Source organism: Euphorbia lathyris, chromosome 10 (assembly GCF_963576675.1).
Source record: "Euphorbia lathyris chromosome 10, ddEupLath1.1, whole genome shotgun sequence".
In the NCBI taxonomy this organism is placed as follows: domain Eukaryota; kingdom Viridiplantae; phylum Streptophyta; class Magnoliopsida; order Malpighiales; family Euphorbiaceae; genus Euphorbia; species Euphorbia lathyris.
This window is the reverse complement of record NC_088919.1, coordinates 1,391,613-1,407,402: the sequence shown is the minus strand read 5'-3', so window position 1 is coordinate 1,407,402 and position 15,790 is coordinate 1,391,613. Positions and strand designations below refer to the sequence as shown.

General features: G+C 34.2%; 2 protein-coding genes across 4 annotated transcripts; one reads left to right on the top strand and one right to left on the bottom strand.

The window, feature by feature from the left end:
• The first annotated feature begins 228 nt into the window (after positions 1-228).
• LOC136208158 (uncharacterized protein At5g39865) lies at positions 229-1,917 on the top strand. The gene has a single exon (XM_065998971.1). The coding sequence runs from the start codon at positions 559-561 to the stop codon at positions 1,741-1,743; it is 1,185 nt and encodes a 394-aa protein (XP_065855043.1). The 5' UTR covers positions 229-558; the 3' UTR covers positions 1,744-1,917.
• A 3,515-nt stretch (positions 1,918-5,432) lies between these two features.
• Positions 5,433-13,691, bottom strand: LOC136209405 (protein FAR1-RELATED SEQUENCE 7-like). Of its 3 annotated transcripts, XR_010677519.1 has the most exons (6): positions 13,452-13,691; positions 13,277-13,350; positions 6,810-9,171; positions 6,562-6,714; positions 5,806-6,385; positions 5,433-5,697 (listed from the first exon to the last, which is right to left on the bottom strand). XR_010677519.1 is itself a non-coding variant. In XM_066000860.1 (5 exons), exons 3-5 carry the CDS (start codon positions 9,162-9,164, stop codon positions 6,302-6,304), a joined length of 2,592 nt encoding a protein of 863 aa, XP_065856932.1. In that variant the 5' UTR covers positions 9,165-9,171; positions 13,277-13,350; positions 13,452-13,691; the 3' UTR covers positions 5,433-6,301. The 3 variants fall into 3 exon arrangements, 1 of the variants encoding a protein (XP_065856932.1); XR_010677520.1 differs by lacking the exons at positions 13,277-13,350; positions 13,452-13,691 and having other exon boundaries at positions 6,810-8,974; positions 9,048-9,141; XM_066000860.1 differs by having other exon boundaries at positions 5,433-6,385.
• Positions 13,692-15,790: the final 2,099 nt, after the last annotated feature.

Here is a 15,790-nt window from a genome sequence, read left to right as displayed (position 1 = left end):
CAAAACATGTGTACAACTTCTTCTATTTACGTGATATAAACATTAAAGATAAAATAAATTTTAACTACCAATGTTACATAGCATTTTTTATATCTCATGCCTACTCAAATTAATACCAAAAGTTGATCACACATCTTACAATCAACTTTAGGTGATTAATAAATAATTAGTCCTTAGGAATTGTACAAAGTAGAAATTAATAAGTATAAAAGAAATCACATTTCCCAAACAACATTTTCTTCCCCAAAAAGAGCATTAATTATCATCATCTTCCCCACCCAACTTCCCATGAAAGCTCTTTTCTTCCAACTCTATTCCAGCTTCCAAAACCCTCCACTTCCTCTTGTGTCACATTTCATTTTCTTCTCTATCCAAACCCAACAAATATCCAAACTTCCCCATATGCCCATCTCCATCAATCCTCATAACACAAACAAAAATCCTCTCATAAAAGAAACCCCCAAAGACAAAGACAAAGACAAAAACCACAAAACTTAGAACAATTCAAAGGAAGGAAGAAAGAAAGAAGGTAGTGGCATTATCAATTTGTCTCCATTAATGGGTTGCTCTGCTTCAAGACCCTCTACCTTTCTTCAAACCAAGGAAGATAATAACCTAGCTTCTTCTTCTTCTTCTTCTTTGGAGAACACTTCATCTTCTTCTTCATCTTCTTATTATTCACAAACTCCTCCTGTTGTTGCTAGGGCTTTCTCTCTTCAAACCCCTCTTGTTCATCATCCTCCTTTAAGAAAAGGGGATTCTCATCATCTTGTTTCTCTTACTTCTTCCACTTATGGCTCTCTTCTCCTTGTTAAACCCAAGTTAACTCCTCCTCCTCCTTTTCAGCCTCAGTCTCTGCCCAAACCTACAATCCAAGACAAAGGTGAGTCCTTTTCCCCTGATTCTGTCATCAACACTTGGGAACTTATGGATGGACTTGATGATGATTTGGGGTTTCAAATGGGTAATCAATCTATTTCAAAATCTACTTCTTTTCAGCATCTGGGTTTTGATTCTTGTACTGCTAAAAACCTCAATGCTTCTTTTGATTATGCGAAACCTAATCAAATAGAGAAAACCCCAATTCCAATTCCATTATCAAATTCAAAGCCACTCTGGAAGCATTTATCTGAGGAATCATTCCTCTCTAACATGGATCCCAATGTGGTTTCAAGCTACAGGCGGGCATTATCATCCAGGCAATTAGGGGGAAACACTAAAAAAGAGTCCAAAACTGTAGGATCAAAGGGATCTAGTCCTATGAAGAATAAAAATGGTAACTTTATTATGCAAAACCCAGATGAGAAAATAGTGGTCTATTTTACAAGTTTGAGAGGAATTAGAAAGACATATGAAGATTGTTGTGCAGTGAGAATGATATTAAGGGGGTTTAGGGTTCCAGTAGATGAAAGGGATATATCAATGGATTCATCATACAGAAAGGAATTGCAGAGTATGCTTAAAGGGAAAGCAATGAGGTTACCAGAGGTTTTTATAAGGGGAAAACATGTTGGTGGAGTGGAGGAAATTAGGGAATTAAATGAAGCTGGTGAATTAGGGAAATTGTTTGAAGGTTTTCCTGTTAAAGATCCAAAAATGGTGTGTGAATGTGAGAATTGTGGAGATGCAAGATTTGTTCCTTGTTTTAATTGCAATGGAAGTAGGAAAGTTTTTGATGTTGAGCTTAGAAGATGTTCTAATTGCAATGAAAATGGACTGATTCGTTGCCCTAGTTGCTGCTGAATTCATCAATCTTCCCCAAATTGATTATTAGTTTTTGTTTTTTTGATTGCTAATGCTGTTGAGATTTTATATGGCTTTTTATTTTTGTGATGTTCAGCTGTTGGGTGGGTATTATTGTTGTTCATCATTTGTCTCTTTGAACAGATTGAAATAAAACAAGTAATCTTATTTTTCTTTTCTGTGTTCAAGAAATTTACTGTGTTCAAGAAAAAGGTGGGCTCCGATAGGGACAGAAAATCCCCGATTAGAATCTTTGTTCCGGTTTTGTCTCCGTAGGTGGGGACGAGGCGAGGACAAGAATAGGCATTCCCGTTTAGTGGGGATCGCCGTACGGGTCTCTAATATGTTTTCATGGGTATTCGCAAATTCTCTAATTAATTCTCCATTTAACATTTATTTCTTTTATTTTTACATATTTTGTTGTGATTCTTTTTAGAGATTAATTTAAGTCAAAAAAATTTTCTGCCACTCAACTCAAATTTAATTTTATTATTTTTCGTTATACTACATCAAATACCAAGAAAATAGAGAAAAAATATAATAAAGTTTTATATATTAAGAAACATAATAAAACAAGAAGCGGAGATCCCAGCCGGTGAGGGACGAGGACATAACTTTCCCCGTTTAAGTTTCAGAGATGGGGACGGATAATCCCAAGTAGGTCGGGGAGCGAGGATGGTGAATGTAATCCCCACCATGCCCGCTAGGGGTGGACACGGTTCGGTTAACCGGTCCATTAGGCAAAAAAATTAACCGAACCATCCAAACCGAAACCGGTCCATATCAATCGGTTAACCATACAACCGGTTAACCATTAATTTCAGTTAGGCTTTTCGGTTAACGGTTTTTAACCAATTCTCACCAGTTAACCAAAAATCAACGGTTAACCATAATTTTTACCCAAACCTAAATCTTTAAACAATATTAAAATACACATAATTTCAAAAATTCAAACGAAATGAATTCATATAAAAGTTCAGAATTCAAACATAAGTACCGAACTAAAAAACAATTCATCAAGTTTACATTTAAAACATAAAGAAATGTAAATAATATTTCATCAAAGTACTTATTACAAGATTAATCCATCAAGTTTACATTCAAGTATAATCTATGCTATATATTTATATTAATATATGTTATAATCTATGTTAAAGACTTTTTTTTAATCTTATAATCTATGTTATATAATTATATATTAATTTTTTTTAAAAAAATTTATATTTATTAAACGGTTCGGTTAACCGTTAACCCCGGTTTTTGAAACTCTAACCCGAAACCGAAACCGGTACCTATATTTTTTTTAACCATTAAGAAAACCACCGGTTCGGTTAACCACTTTTTTCGGTTCGGATTACCGGTTTTCGGTTCGGTTACCGGTTTGACCGATTTTTTTGCCCACCCCTAATGCCCGCCCCGTTTACATCCTGAACTAGACCGCCTAGCCTCCATATACGTTCTCAAAATTGAGAATTTGTTCTGATTTTTCCTACTTAGGCCCCTGGCCTTTTTTGTCTGTTGACCAGGTGATCAGTACAAAAAACGTTTTTTTTTCATTATTGTTTTGATTTTTTTGCTTTATTATAATTTACTTTTGAACATTAATATATTATTATGGATGAATTATGTTCAATATTTACTTTAATGACACTATTTAATAGTTTTCGGTGAATTTATGGACATTATATTTTACTTGTTTCAATGATATTGTTGAAATAATATTTTTGAAACATTTTTCATAAAGTATATTACAAATATAAATGTTAATCTATATAAAATCATTTTACAAATAATATAATACATATTTTAATTGCATTTATATAAAAATTTGTTCATTCATGTAAATACAAAAATACAAATTTGATTAATTTTCAAATAATCTCCAATTAATCTTTAAAAACTTTATCTGTCCGACTAGGGCTTGAGGATTTTGTATCTTACTTTTTTTTCATGATTCATTTTTGCTTAGATCTCCCAACTAACTTAACTACTCTTCATTATTCATAAACCTACAAATTGAATCAATTTAATTGAGCACTAGATAATCAAAAGCTGTATAGATTTATTAAATTTGCAAGGGTGGAAACAAAAGATTAGGGGACTAAATGTATAAAAATAGCAAAGTATAAGGATTTAATTTAGGATGGTGCTTTATTATCCTTGGAATTATTGTTCCTTCCAATTCCATTTAAATATAATATAGTCAGTCAGTCCAGATGGTTATTTAAGTGGAAAAATGGACCAAATTGAACTGATTCAGTTTTCAGTTTCTGAAATGTGCATCTTTTGATGAATTATTATTTATTAAAATAATAGAAGAAGAGGACCATGCCATAAATAACCTGACACCAACTATATCTGTCAAATATTTATGCATGTACTGCCTCATGAGAATTCTTGTCCTAAAACAATTGGGAGGTCTTAGGTTTGGTTATACACCTAATCTCTTTAATTTTGTTTGTATTTTTTTTAGGGTAATTAATTTATTAGTCCCTATATTTTGACAAAACACACTGTTTAGTCCCTGTATTTTCAAAAACACATGGTAAGGTCCTTAACCTTTTTATCAATGAACTGTTTAGTCCTTCCGTCTGTTTGTTATATTTTTTTTACCGTTTATGACTTCAGAAATGACTAAATTACCCTTTACTATTTACCTTCAAACTTTAGAAGAGAAAGTCTAATTTAAAAGAAGCTATTTGTATGGAGAACAAGAAAAAGAAAAGACCCAATGCATACGAATTTGAACGATTAAGAAGAAAATCAAGAAGAAGAACATTCAAAGTTGATTTCAGATGCATTAGAGTTTAAAGGAAATGAAAAGAAGAACGCAAATCCAAATTGACTAACAAAATCTTCATGAGAGTCTAACGGCAGGGACTAAACAGTTCACCGAGAAAAATGTTAGGGACTAAACAGTTCATTGAGAAAAAAGTTAGGGACTTTATCATGTGTTTTTGAAAATACAAGGACTAAACAGTGTGTTTTGTCAAAATATAGGGACTAATAAATTAATTACCCTTTTTTTTAACATATTTATACATTTATTACTTAATTATACATGAAAAATATAGAAACTAATAAATAATTTACCTTATATTTTCTTCTTTTAATTTCTTTTTTAGAAAACATTCAGATCAACCAAATCACTTATCAAATGATACCTCATTAATAAAATTGTAATAATTGTTGGAAATGAAATAAAATTTGAATTAAGATATTGTAAAGCATTCAAAAAGTTACGGTCTTTTTAAGTTCTTTTAAGTTTTTTTTATTAAGAGGTAAAGGAAAGAAAACCTGGAACATCCTAACAAGGTTGGCACCCCAGATAACTACCCCCGAACCCAAATCAATAAAAAAGAAGCAAAAATACAATCAATGTCAAAGAGTGAATAGTCAAATCTAAACAAACCGATACAAGTCTCGACCGTTACAGTTATCCCAAATAAACCTAGAACAAAATTGAGGATGTGAGTCCTACCAGTGAAACTCCGAACTGATCGTGCCAAAGTTGACCAACGCATCTACAACCTGAATACCTTCCTGAAAAAGGTGTGACACAACGATATACCAGGCTCTTTTAAGTAAATTCATTTTGATTGAATGAAAACAAAGATATATTATTTTTCAATTTCACATCAACCAAATCACATCTATAAAACTGAAAAATTTGCTGATTAATACATAGATTGGCATCAAAATTAAAATCTATTATTGTATATTAGATCATTAATAGATTTTGTTGATCACTCAACATCATTAGTATACATTAATAGATTTAGTTGATCACTCAACATCATTAGTAATCAGATGGACCTCAGATGGACCTGAATGACCAAATAAATTTTAGATTCTTTTCCGGTGTTGTTCCTCTTTCTTCAAGTGCTTTCATCACTTGTTTCTTCTTAAGAAGCTCAGCAATACTGTTGCGGTCTGCACTGGACAGTTCCATTCCTGCAAAATCGAACACGATTTCGATTCGTAACAACACTTAGCTTTAACAACCCAATAAAGAGATATAAATGAAGGTAAAAGAGATTTGCACGCTAAATTGCTAATTACCACCACCAGTCAATTGGTTTGATCATCATAGGATCCATCCGCAAGATATACATTCACGAAATCAGTAATTCCAGAATCATTGACGCGCCTTTCTCTTCTTCCATTGATGTCAATTTCCCAAACGCTGAACATGTCATTCCCGAGATGGATCATTCAAGCATGCTAAAGAGTTTTATGAACTCCAATATTCCTTTTCTTTTCTTACAGAGCATGCGTTTAGTTCTCAATCGCCTTAGTGCAATCTTGATACGCCAGTTATCAACTAGTATATCAAATTTCGGACACACTAGGGAAATGGTGGAGCATGTGATCTAAAGTCTCCATGCTCCATCTGCTTATAGCACTCACCATATCAACAGTCACATCGCTGTTCCGCTGATTCTGATGGCAGGCTTGATTTCAAGCTTGCTAATAAATACATCTCATCTTTCAGGATGTATGAAAATTGGGCTAAAACTCATTCGCGTTAATTGCTCCATAATATTTCATCCTTATTTCAGGCCAAGCTATCTGAAGCTCTGAATCTTTGATCAAATAACAATAATGAAGGTTGTGGATGTTGGAGATCAAGATCCACTCCCTACGATAAAAATCACAATAATCAGTAAGCAAAGTTGCAACCAAAATTAAATAACATAACATGTAACGCCGTTTTTGTAGCATAATTTCGATTATCTACTGTCCGGTCTGAGTATTATTTGTTTGAGTGTTGCAGTGAAGCGAACTCCATGACTGAATGTATAAATCAAATAATACCTGAACTAACAGAGTTTTGTGAGGTGAGTCACGCTGGTCCGAACAAAAGTTAGTTTGTTGGCACATATTAGGATTATCTTGATGGTTCATGACTGGATTGTGCTGCTGGTACATGCCCCGAACTCCCTGGTTAGCCTCAAAATTATACAAGCCCTGCATAGTTCACTTGTAAGGATTCCTCAATTGAAAGTAGCAAACCAAAAATTAAAACAAAATGGATCAAGCCGATATAAACTATAACAGCTCACCTGCAAAAGAGGATTAGGTGGAGGGGCTTCAGTTGAGACACGTGTTTCAGGGGTATTAGAAGCAGCAGTTGCAATATATGACGTAGTTGGTGGTGCATTTGGGGATCTTTTTTTCTTACAGCTTTTTTCCTTCGTATTTTTCATCCGAAGCCTATCGGGAAAAATGCTCTCCTCTTCCACACCTGGTAATATGTTCTCCTCATCCTGACCCTCAGCCATTGTCTCATCCGACAAGGCCTTGGCATTTTCACTTTCAGAGCCATTTGTAGCAGTGCAACTTGCAACGATACCATGAGCCTCCTCAATATTCAATGTCAAGATCTTTACCACCCCTTCAATCATCTCATCAAACTGTCTTAAAGCAAACTGAAACGCTTCCTCTGATTCAGCAGCTCGAGCTGATAACTGTAGTAGTTTGTAGCACAATACTTTGTAACGACTAGCTGCAACCAACCTGGGATTCTCATGTACAGAGACTTCACTTCTAGCTCTCATAAGACCAATGCTTGCATCTTTTGTCCATCTCTTCAATATATATCGTGAAGGTACCACCTTTATATTCCTAGTATCCAGCACTTTCAGGGCATGGCCACATAGAAATCCGACGTTTTCGAATTTCATACAACTACAAAAGACCGTGTCATCTGAAGGATTGAATGTGACAGAGCATTCTTGAGTTCTTCCAAACATACTTACTTTGTACTCCAGAAAAAGCCCATTCTCATTGCACTGGCCAACAACAAAATTTAAACATCTCTCATATTCTCTCTGAAATATTTCAAATGCCTCTGGGGTGTAAATATCGCTTGCATGCTTTAATAGAACCACATTTCCCATTAACCTTGGCATGCATCTAACCATCTCATTGTTAGCTTGTATTTCTTTGAAGCGTTGCTCATCCACGATTCTCTCAAAAAACTTGAAAAACTGGAGTATATCTGGCTCGGAGCTTAAGTGATTTCTCAAAGTCATATGTAAATCCTCAGCCACATAAGAGCCTTTGGCATCGATGAAAAATGTGTTTTTGCCATATATAATAGCCCACTTCTCTCTTTCTCTAAACATCCATCTTAACCACTCATTTTTCTGTAGACCATATTTGTCTAGAAAAGCCTCCCACGCATGAATGAATTCTTCCTCATCCTTGTGATCATAGATGCAACTTCTAAAATCACAGGAAAAGGAATCAGTATCCTTCAATGAATGGCTTAGATGCTTCAGAGAATTCTGGTACATCTGCCAAACACAGATATGATGACTTGTTTCAGGCAAGACAGCATTTATTGCTTCAACAATTGCAGCGTCTTGATCAGTGAGAATAAATTTTGGCTTCTTACCAGACATTGCCTCTATAAAAGTATTAAATAGCCACTTGAGCGATTCAATGGTGTCATCGAATAATAGTGCAGCAGCAAATATTATAGGTTGATTGTGATGATTCAATCCTATAAATTGTACAAATGGCAGAATACCTTTATTTGTTCGGTAAATTGTGTCAAAACAAACAATGTCACCAAAATGGTAATAATCCACTGCCATTTTATCATCAGTCCAAAATATGTTGCTAACTTTATCATCAATATCGACCTGTATTGCATGAAACAGCATAAGATTTTCAAAATGCTGCCTCTGAAAATAACGCAGTAACCGTCCTGCCTCTCCCCTTTTCATATCCCGTAACCTCTCAGAATGTAGGTAATTGTCGAAATCCATGGCTAAAATATCAAGAGATTCACATGCATCTAATCGTTTGTTCACAAGTCCAAGTGCAGTATTTGATTCTGTAACCAAATTGTTTTTAGAGTCAGCTTCGACAGCTTCAGCCAGATATAATTCCTTCTGTAATGGTAATGTTTGAGGACTATAAGGGTTTATGTTATCATGATTGTGTTCTGCTTCAAAATGTGTCACCTGGTATTTACCAGCAGGTTGACTAGTGATGATCATATGTGCCAAGCAACCAGTTCTTGTTTCCTTTCGGTGCTTCTTCACATTGATATCTCTCTTGTCTTTTCGCCGATAGCCTTCCTTAGAGCATGTAAACTTTCTCGATACCACGAGACCGTGCACCTTACTTCTATTTACCCAATCTTTCCGAACACTGAAACCGACCAGTCTAGCATACTTGTTGTAAAAATTATAAGCATGTTCATCTGATTCAAACTCTGTACCAATTTTCAGCACCCCATCAGTAAGAGAATCAACTTCGGAGGATGGACTATATTGAGTTCCACTAACCTGGGGCACATCTGGACTACAACAATCTTGATCCATATTTAAATCTAAATTCTCTGATGTCTGTAGTCCAATAACCATGTCGTCACCATGAAGTTTACCAAGCTCATCTGTGCTCATTTTCCTTCTGAAAGAATAAGGTATTAATACAATATCACAGCAGAGAAGGGGAAAAAAAATATCCATTACACAAAATTTGGTGCAACAATGGAACAAGCATGGACATAAAAAGAGAACTGGTGAACAAGAGCGCAAGGTATAAAACTCATGCAGATAAAGAAAGATATCTTGCTATGTGTCCTGTTTCTTAATTTGAAGAAATCAACCAAATAAGAAAGAATTTAGCTAACAGTTCTACTAATAAATATAAGCAGTTCAGAATTCAACACAACCTATCATTTATATTCACAAATATACCAAATCAAATTTATTTACCACACTGAACCTTCATCAAAAGCAAACTAATCCTTTCCACCCGCTTCTTTGTTATTTGACTCTCACAGTCATAACGTTGGCGGAGATCTGTATACTCTTCTTCATATCTCTCATAATTAATTGTTCACAAACCCTTCCTCTTTTCACATTTCTCTCACAGACCTTTCATCTTCTTTACTATATTCTGTTTTTATTTACCCTTTGGAGTATTTGATGACAGAGACCTTTGATATATTATCTCTTCTTTCACATCTCTCTCAAAGATATCCTATGGACTTCTCAATCTCTTTCTCATCATCCCGTGGGCAGAAACCTCCCTTTATGATTATCTTTGTGCTTCACCATTTTTTTCCTGCGACCAATCTCTTCTTATAGCCGACCTGCAAAAGTCTCTCTCAATGACTGATTCCTGTCCACGGTATGTATTTCTCGTCCTTCTCATTCGGTTAATTTCCTTTTGGTCACTATTCTCACCACCTTTTACTCTGCTTCTCTTTCTCACCAAGAGTATAAGATAACCAAAATCCATTTCAAAGGTTCAGCATTTGAAACCACAATCCATAAGTTTTGAGGAAGTACCAAAACCGGAATTTATGGTTCAGTATTCTTAAGGTGTTCACTTTGATTTTTATTCTAAACATTTATGTCACTATTGTGCTTAATTGGTCTGTAGCCAGAGCTCAAGGGTTTTTCATATGCTTAGTGTTGTAGGAAGTGGTATTGTTCTGGTGCTAGATAGTCACTCTTTCTCGGAGAAATAAGCTTTTCAATTTTTCTTTTCTAGAAATTTTGGATATTTGATGCCTGAAATATCTAAGCCTGTTCTCAAAAATATCTTATCCACTTCTCAGTCAGATAACTCTACAATTGTTTGATATAAAAAACGTTGATTAATAATTATATCTTATTTCATTGTGAAATAGGACCTCAAAATTCTATTAAACCGTTTGGGTTGTGCTCTGTGAATTGGATTCAAATTTAGGTTTGATATGTGGGACATATAAGCAGAGCATTGAGAATGCACCTACATTGAAGGAGTTGCTTCCACCAAAAGGGCAGTTAAAATTTCAAATACAGTATGAAAGAGGGCGATGAAAGAACGGAACAACATGCAGTTTCAGCAAAGTTAATTAAGGGAAGGCAAACAACTAGAGAAATAATTCAATTGGTAGTACAAATGCTTCTCAATATTGGGTCTAAATGTTTTACTCATTTGATGATCGTTTTGGAAAGACATGGCCAAGTTTTTAGCGCGAATATGACCTGATCATGTTAAGTAGGTCATGCTGATAGCTAAAATAAGTTGATATTAAATGACTGCAATGCAATTCCAATTGACAGAATGTTGGGCTATAGGCTTATATCTAATTTTGCTGTTGTGTGATGGGTCTTATCCACAGCAAAAGTTGAGCAATTTCATACGTGTGATCACCCATGGGAAGTTCTCCTAAATGCAGTTAGCAAGACTTACAATTGCATGTCAGATTTAAGAAAAGAGACGTCATCTCTTAAGAAGAGTGTTGCATCAGCAGAATCAGCTCCTGTTAAGGCAAAAGCAGACTTAGATGCTGCTGAATTGAAGCTAGCTTTGGTGGATGGTGAACCTGTTGAAAGTGAAAATCATGCAAGGATGAAGTGTTTAAAATAAAATTACAATATTTAAGTTATTTTAAATCTAAAAAAGTACCATCCATACTGAATAATTTAGATTTAAAATAACTTAAATATTGTAATTTTATTTTAAACACTTCATCCTTGCATGATTTTCACTTTCAATAGGTTCACCATCCACCAAAGCTAGCTTCAATTCAGCAGACTTGGAGCATCTAAGTCTGCTTTGCTGATGCAACAACACTCTTCTTAAGAGCTTAAGTCTCTTTTCTTAAATCTGATATGCAATTGTAAGAATTGCTAACTGCATTTATGAGAACTTGATCACATGTATGAAATTGCACAACTTTTGTTGTGGAGAAGACTCATCACACTACAGCAAAATTAGATACAAGCCTATAACCCAACATTCTGTCAATTGCAATTGATTGGCCATTATTCATCCAATATGAACTGATTTCAGCTATCAACATGACCTGCTTATCATGATCAGTCATATTTGTGATAAAACTTGGCCATGTCTTTCCAAAACAATCATCAAATGAGTAAAACATTTAGACCCATTATCGAGAAGCATTTGTACTACCCATAAAATTATTTCTCTATATGTTTGCCTTCCCTTAATTAACCTTGCTGATGAGCTCTGCTGAAAGTGCATGTTGTTCCGTTCTTTCATCGCCCCTCTTCCATACTGTATTTGAAGTTTTGACTGCCCTTTGGTGGAAGCAACTGCTTCAATGTAGGTGCATTCTCAATCTCTGCTTATTTGTCCCACATAGCACTTGTTAACATCAAATCTAAATTTGAATTTATTCTCAATCTCTGCTTATGTGAAAAGAGGAAGGGTTTACAATTATAACAAATTAATTATGAGAGATATGAAGAGAAAGAGTATTAAAATCTCCGCCAACGTTATGACTGTAAGAGTAATTTTATATGCATATTTGCCAATGTTGAGCTTTTTTCTATATTCATTGTTCTTTTAGACAAGGTAATTGCATATTAAATTTGTGCAGGGACAAAATTTGTCTCAGTAAGGATAAAATTAAGTTATTTTAATAATGTTTAAAGCTAAAATTGTATCATATGTTATATTGAAACAGAATCAACAAACATAGAAGATTGGTATTTTCAAGCCAAAAAAAAAAAGTTCGCTATTCTCATAAAAGTTCAATAAAAACTACTCCGGATTTCCACAGGTAAATAACCTGACATATAAAAATGGCTAAAACTTGTTTTTTACTGTTATAAAATGGTTTTCTAGCAGCATAGCTTCCGTCATACACCTAGAAAAATCAGCATTGAAAAGAACCTTCACCAGCATTTAGACCACATCATCTTCATTGATAAACCATCACGATTGCTACTAGTGCTATCAATAACTAACAGAGTTAGGGCTCTAGTAACTTCAACTAAATCTCGAATTTGATTTCTAGTATGTAGGAGATTCAGAAGACAGGAGCAATGATAAGCTTCAAACATATTAAACAGATAGACCTAAACATTTTTAACAAAACGACACCACCATAAACATTACCATACACCAAAACGTTATTACTGTTACTAGAGCTGGGTATGGTTCAGCTCAACCCGTATAATTCCGATAACTGTCTTGATAAATTGGAGCAGTTCAGTTCAAAGGTTCTATTCCAGTCAATATTGTAATGAATTTTAATTAAAAATATCTATACATTACTACACGCGCTTCTAGAGTTCTTATTATTTGGAATTTGAATTCCAGTTTGATTATGTCAAGACCGAAACTTTGTAAACTGAAACTTTTAACTGAACTTGAATATGTATCCTCAAAGGCAATTAAACTGTATTATATTTATGACATATCTCCAGACCCTTGTGGATTTGTTGGCCAAAATTTTTTGGTTTTAAAGATTACTACACATAGTTCACCCTAATACATTAAATAAAAACTCATTCAATTGCCTGAACTACACGCAGTTCACCCGGAATGAGGGCATAAAGCTGAGCAGAATCAGTTCACTATTTATGCTAATTGACAATAACTAAGAGTAGCAAACAGAATTTTTTTTAAAAAAAAAAAAAGAGTAGCAAACAGAATCAGTTCACAACATTTTATCTGCTAATTCATTTGGAAAGAGCTTTGGATAAAGTTGAGCATAGAAGAATAACTAATAACTAAGAAAGTGTGAAGCAATCCTAGAGCATACCTTGTTAATTTCTCAAGAAAGGAACTGAATTTTCAAATTGCTCGATGAAATTCGAGATAACTGCTTCAAATTTCCTGCAAAATCAGACAATGAATGCAATTATGAGTGATTGACATACACAAAATTAATCAAATTTCAGTATAAAAACTTGTTTCTCAGCCGGGGGGAAACTAACCATCAATGACGACAGTGCAAACGGTGAACGGCTGAAATAGTGATAGGTGAAACAGGAAGAAAACGGCGTCTCCAAACCGCGAACAACCAAAGAGAGTACTGGCAAAGAGGGTTACAGAGAAGCACGGTGGTATTCGAGGAGGCAAAGAAAAACTTCAGAGGACGGCAAGGGAAGGAACGATGGCAACGGCGAGCGGCGGTAGATAGATGACAGCCTGGAGCATAGAGAGAAAAGGAGAAAATGTAGAGCAGTTTATTTTAGTTGGACAAATAATTTAGGGTAAATTACAACATAGCCCCTGAATCTTACTCATGTTATGTTATTAAACTTCAAAATATAATATAAAAGTACCTTAACTTCATACTTTGTAATATTATGAGCACTAAACATAAATCAACGTCTCAAAATGATATATACCTTAAAATAAAAAAATTTATAAATTGATGATATTCTAAGGCCCTGTTTGGGAATTAGCTGTTAGCTGTTAATTGATTACATTAGCTGTTAGCGGTTAGCTGATTACATTAGCTGATTTGACTAGCTGATTTGATTGGCTGTTTGTGTAGACCTGTTTGGTAAAAATTAGCTGATTGATAATAGCGGTTTGTTCGAAAAGACGAATAAGGGCATTAATTTTGGCGCAGGAGAAGATGGAGTCTATCTATTAGGGTTAAAGAAGTCCATTAATTTTAATATTACAAAACGCTAATTGAAAAAGCTCATTTTAAGAGCTTTTTCTAAATTAGCGTTTTCATCCCAAAACTCTCTCTCAAACCTCTCTCAACCAAACACTCCAATTAGCGGTTTCAGTGGTCAAACCTCTAAAGTTGGTCAAAATCGCTCTTTTTATCCCAAAACGCTCTTTACCAAACAGGGCCTAAGAAATTTTATTTCTTCAAACATTTTTATTTTAAGGTGATCTAGGTGTTGTTTGGTTAAAAGATATACTAAATTTTTAGAAAGAGAAAGCTTCGTGTAAATTGTAATTTTAAAAAATAAAAAATGTGATATAATCATAAATGTCATTGTAAACAACTTTAATGTTTGAGTATTTCTATTTTGAAGTCGTCAGCGGTCACTTTGAGATATTAATTAAAATTTAATGATTATAAAAAAGGGCGGCCCGGTCGCATTACGCGTCCCCGCTGAGCGAGGGTCCGGGGAGGGGTCCCACCACAAGGGTGTATTGGGGGCAAGCCTTCCCTTGCCAATTTAATTGGCAAGAGGCCGCTCCTAAGACTCGAACCCGTGACCTCTGGTCACACGGCAACAACGTTTTACCGTTGCGCCAAGGCTCGCCCTCAATTTAATGATTATAATATTAAAAAATATAAAATTAAATGATTTTTATATTAGGTGTTACTCTGAAAATAAGTAAAGTTAGCAAATTCTTTTTAAATCACCCTCTCATTTTCATCACATTCATTTATCCTCCTCTCATTCCTTTTCCTATTTTTGCCTCTTTCTCCACCTATTTTTTAACCAAAAAAGAGGTTTTAATGTTTATGAATATAAATTTATATTATTTCATTTGCTAAACATGCAATGCATTTACTTTATTTTATATTATTTTGTTCGCACTCGCAAACAATAAACATACTTAACAAGTTGCTCGCGAACAAAATAAATGAACAACTTGTGAGCTAAACTCGTGAGCAAGATAAACGAGTTAACTTGTGAGAAACTAGTGAACAAACGAACTGAGTTCAAACACAAAAATTTAAACTCGAACTTCGTTAATATTATAACAAACGGAACCTGAACAGTGCAGTCCAGCTTAGTTAGAATGCTAGAAAATCCCATTGTGTTAGAAAACTAATTATGTGAACATTCCTGTTATACGATATTAGTGTTGGTGAAATCGATTTCATCTGAAATAAACATTAGCCTGAAAGGAAGTTGAGAGCAAATCATTGTGAGAACTTAAAGAGAGAATTTATACGATGAAAATTAAGGATTGCAAATCTTTTAAAAAATATGTAACTCCTTTGTAACTGACAGAACCTTAAATTTCTTCTGGTCTCTTTTCCGAAAGCCTCTTCATTTGTCAAATATATAACTTTCCTTTCCCCTCTTCTCTCAAAGCTATCAAAATCTACTTTAAAGAAGAAGTTCTTCCTCAAGTCAGATTTACTATGCTTTTTATTATTGTTATTTATGCTTTTTATGGTTGTTATTTTTCTTTTTACTATGCTTTTTATTGTTGTTATTTATGTTTTTATGGTTGTTATTTTTCTTTTTATGCTTTTTATTCATCGGAATTCATCAGAATTATATCGTATTGTATTTACTCTCTATTATTTTTTTGTTTATACTTTTTTTTTTTAAATTTAGCACAA

Excerpts from the sequence above, each read along its gene's own strand:
- LOC136208158 (XM_065998971.1), top strand. The coding sequence starts at position 559 with ATGGGTTGCTCTGCTTCAAGACCCTCTACCTTTCTTCAAACCAAGGAA.
- LOC136209405 (XM_066000860.1), bottom strand. The coding sequence starts at position 9,164 with ATGAGCACAGATGAGCTTGGTAAACTTCATGGTGACGACATGGTTATT. Across the intron at positions 6,715-6,809 it reads CACCTAATCCTCTTTTGCAG|GGCTTGTATAATTTTGAGGC; the intron begins GTGAGCTGTTAT and ends TGAACTATGCAG. Across the intron at positions 6,386-6,561 it reads ACAAAACTCTGTTAGTTCAG|GGAGTGGATCTTGATCTCCA; the intron begins GTATTATTTGAT and ends TTTTTATCGTAG.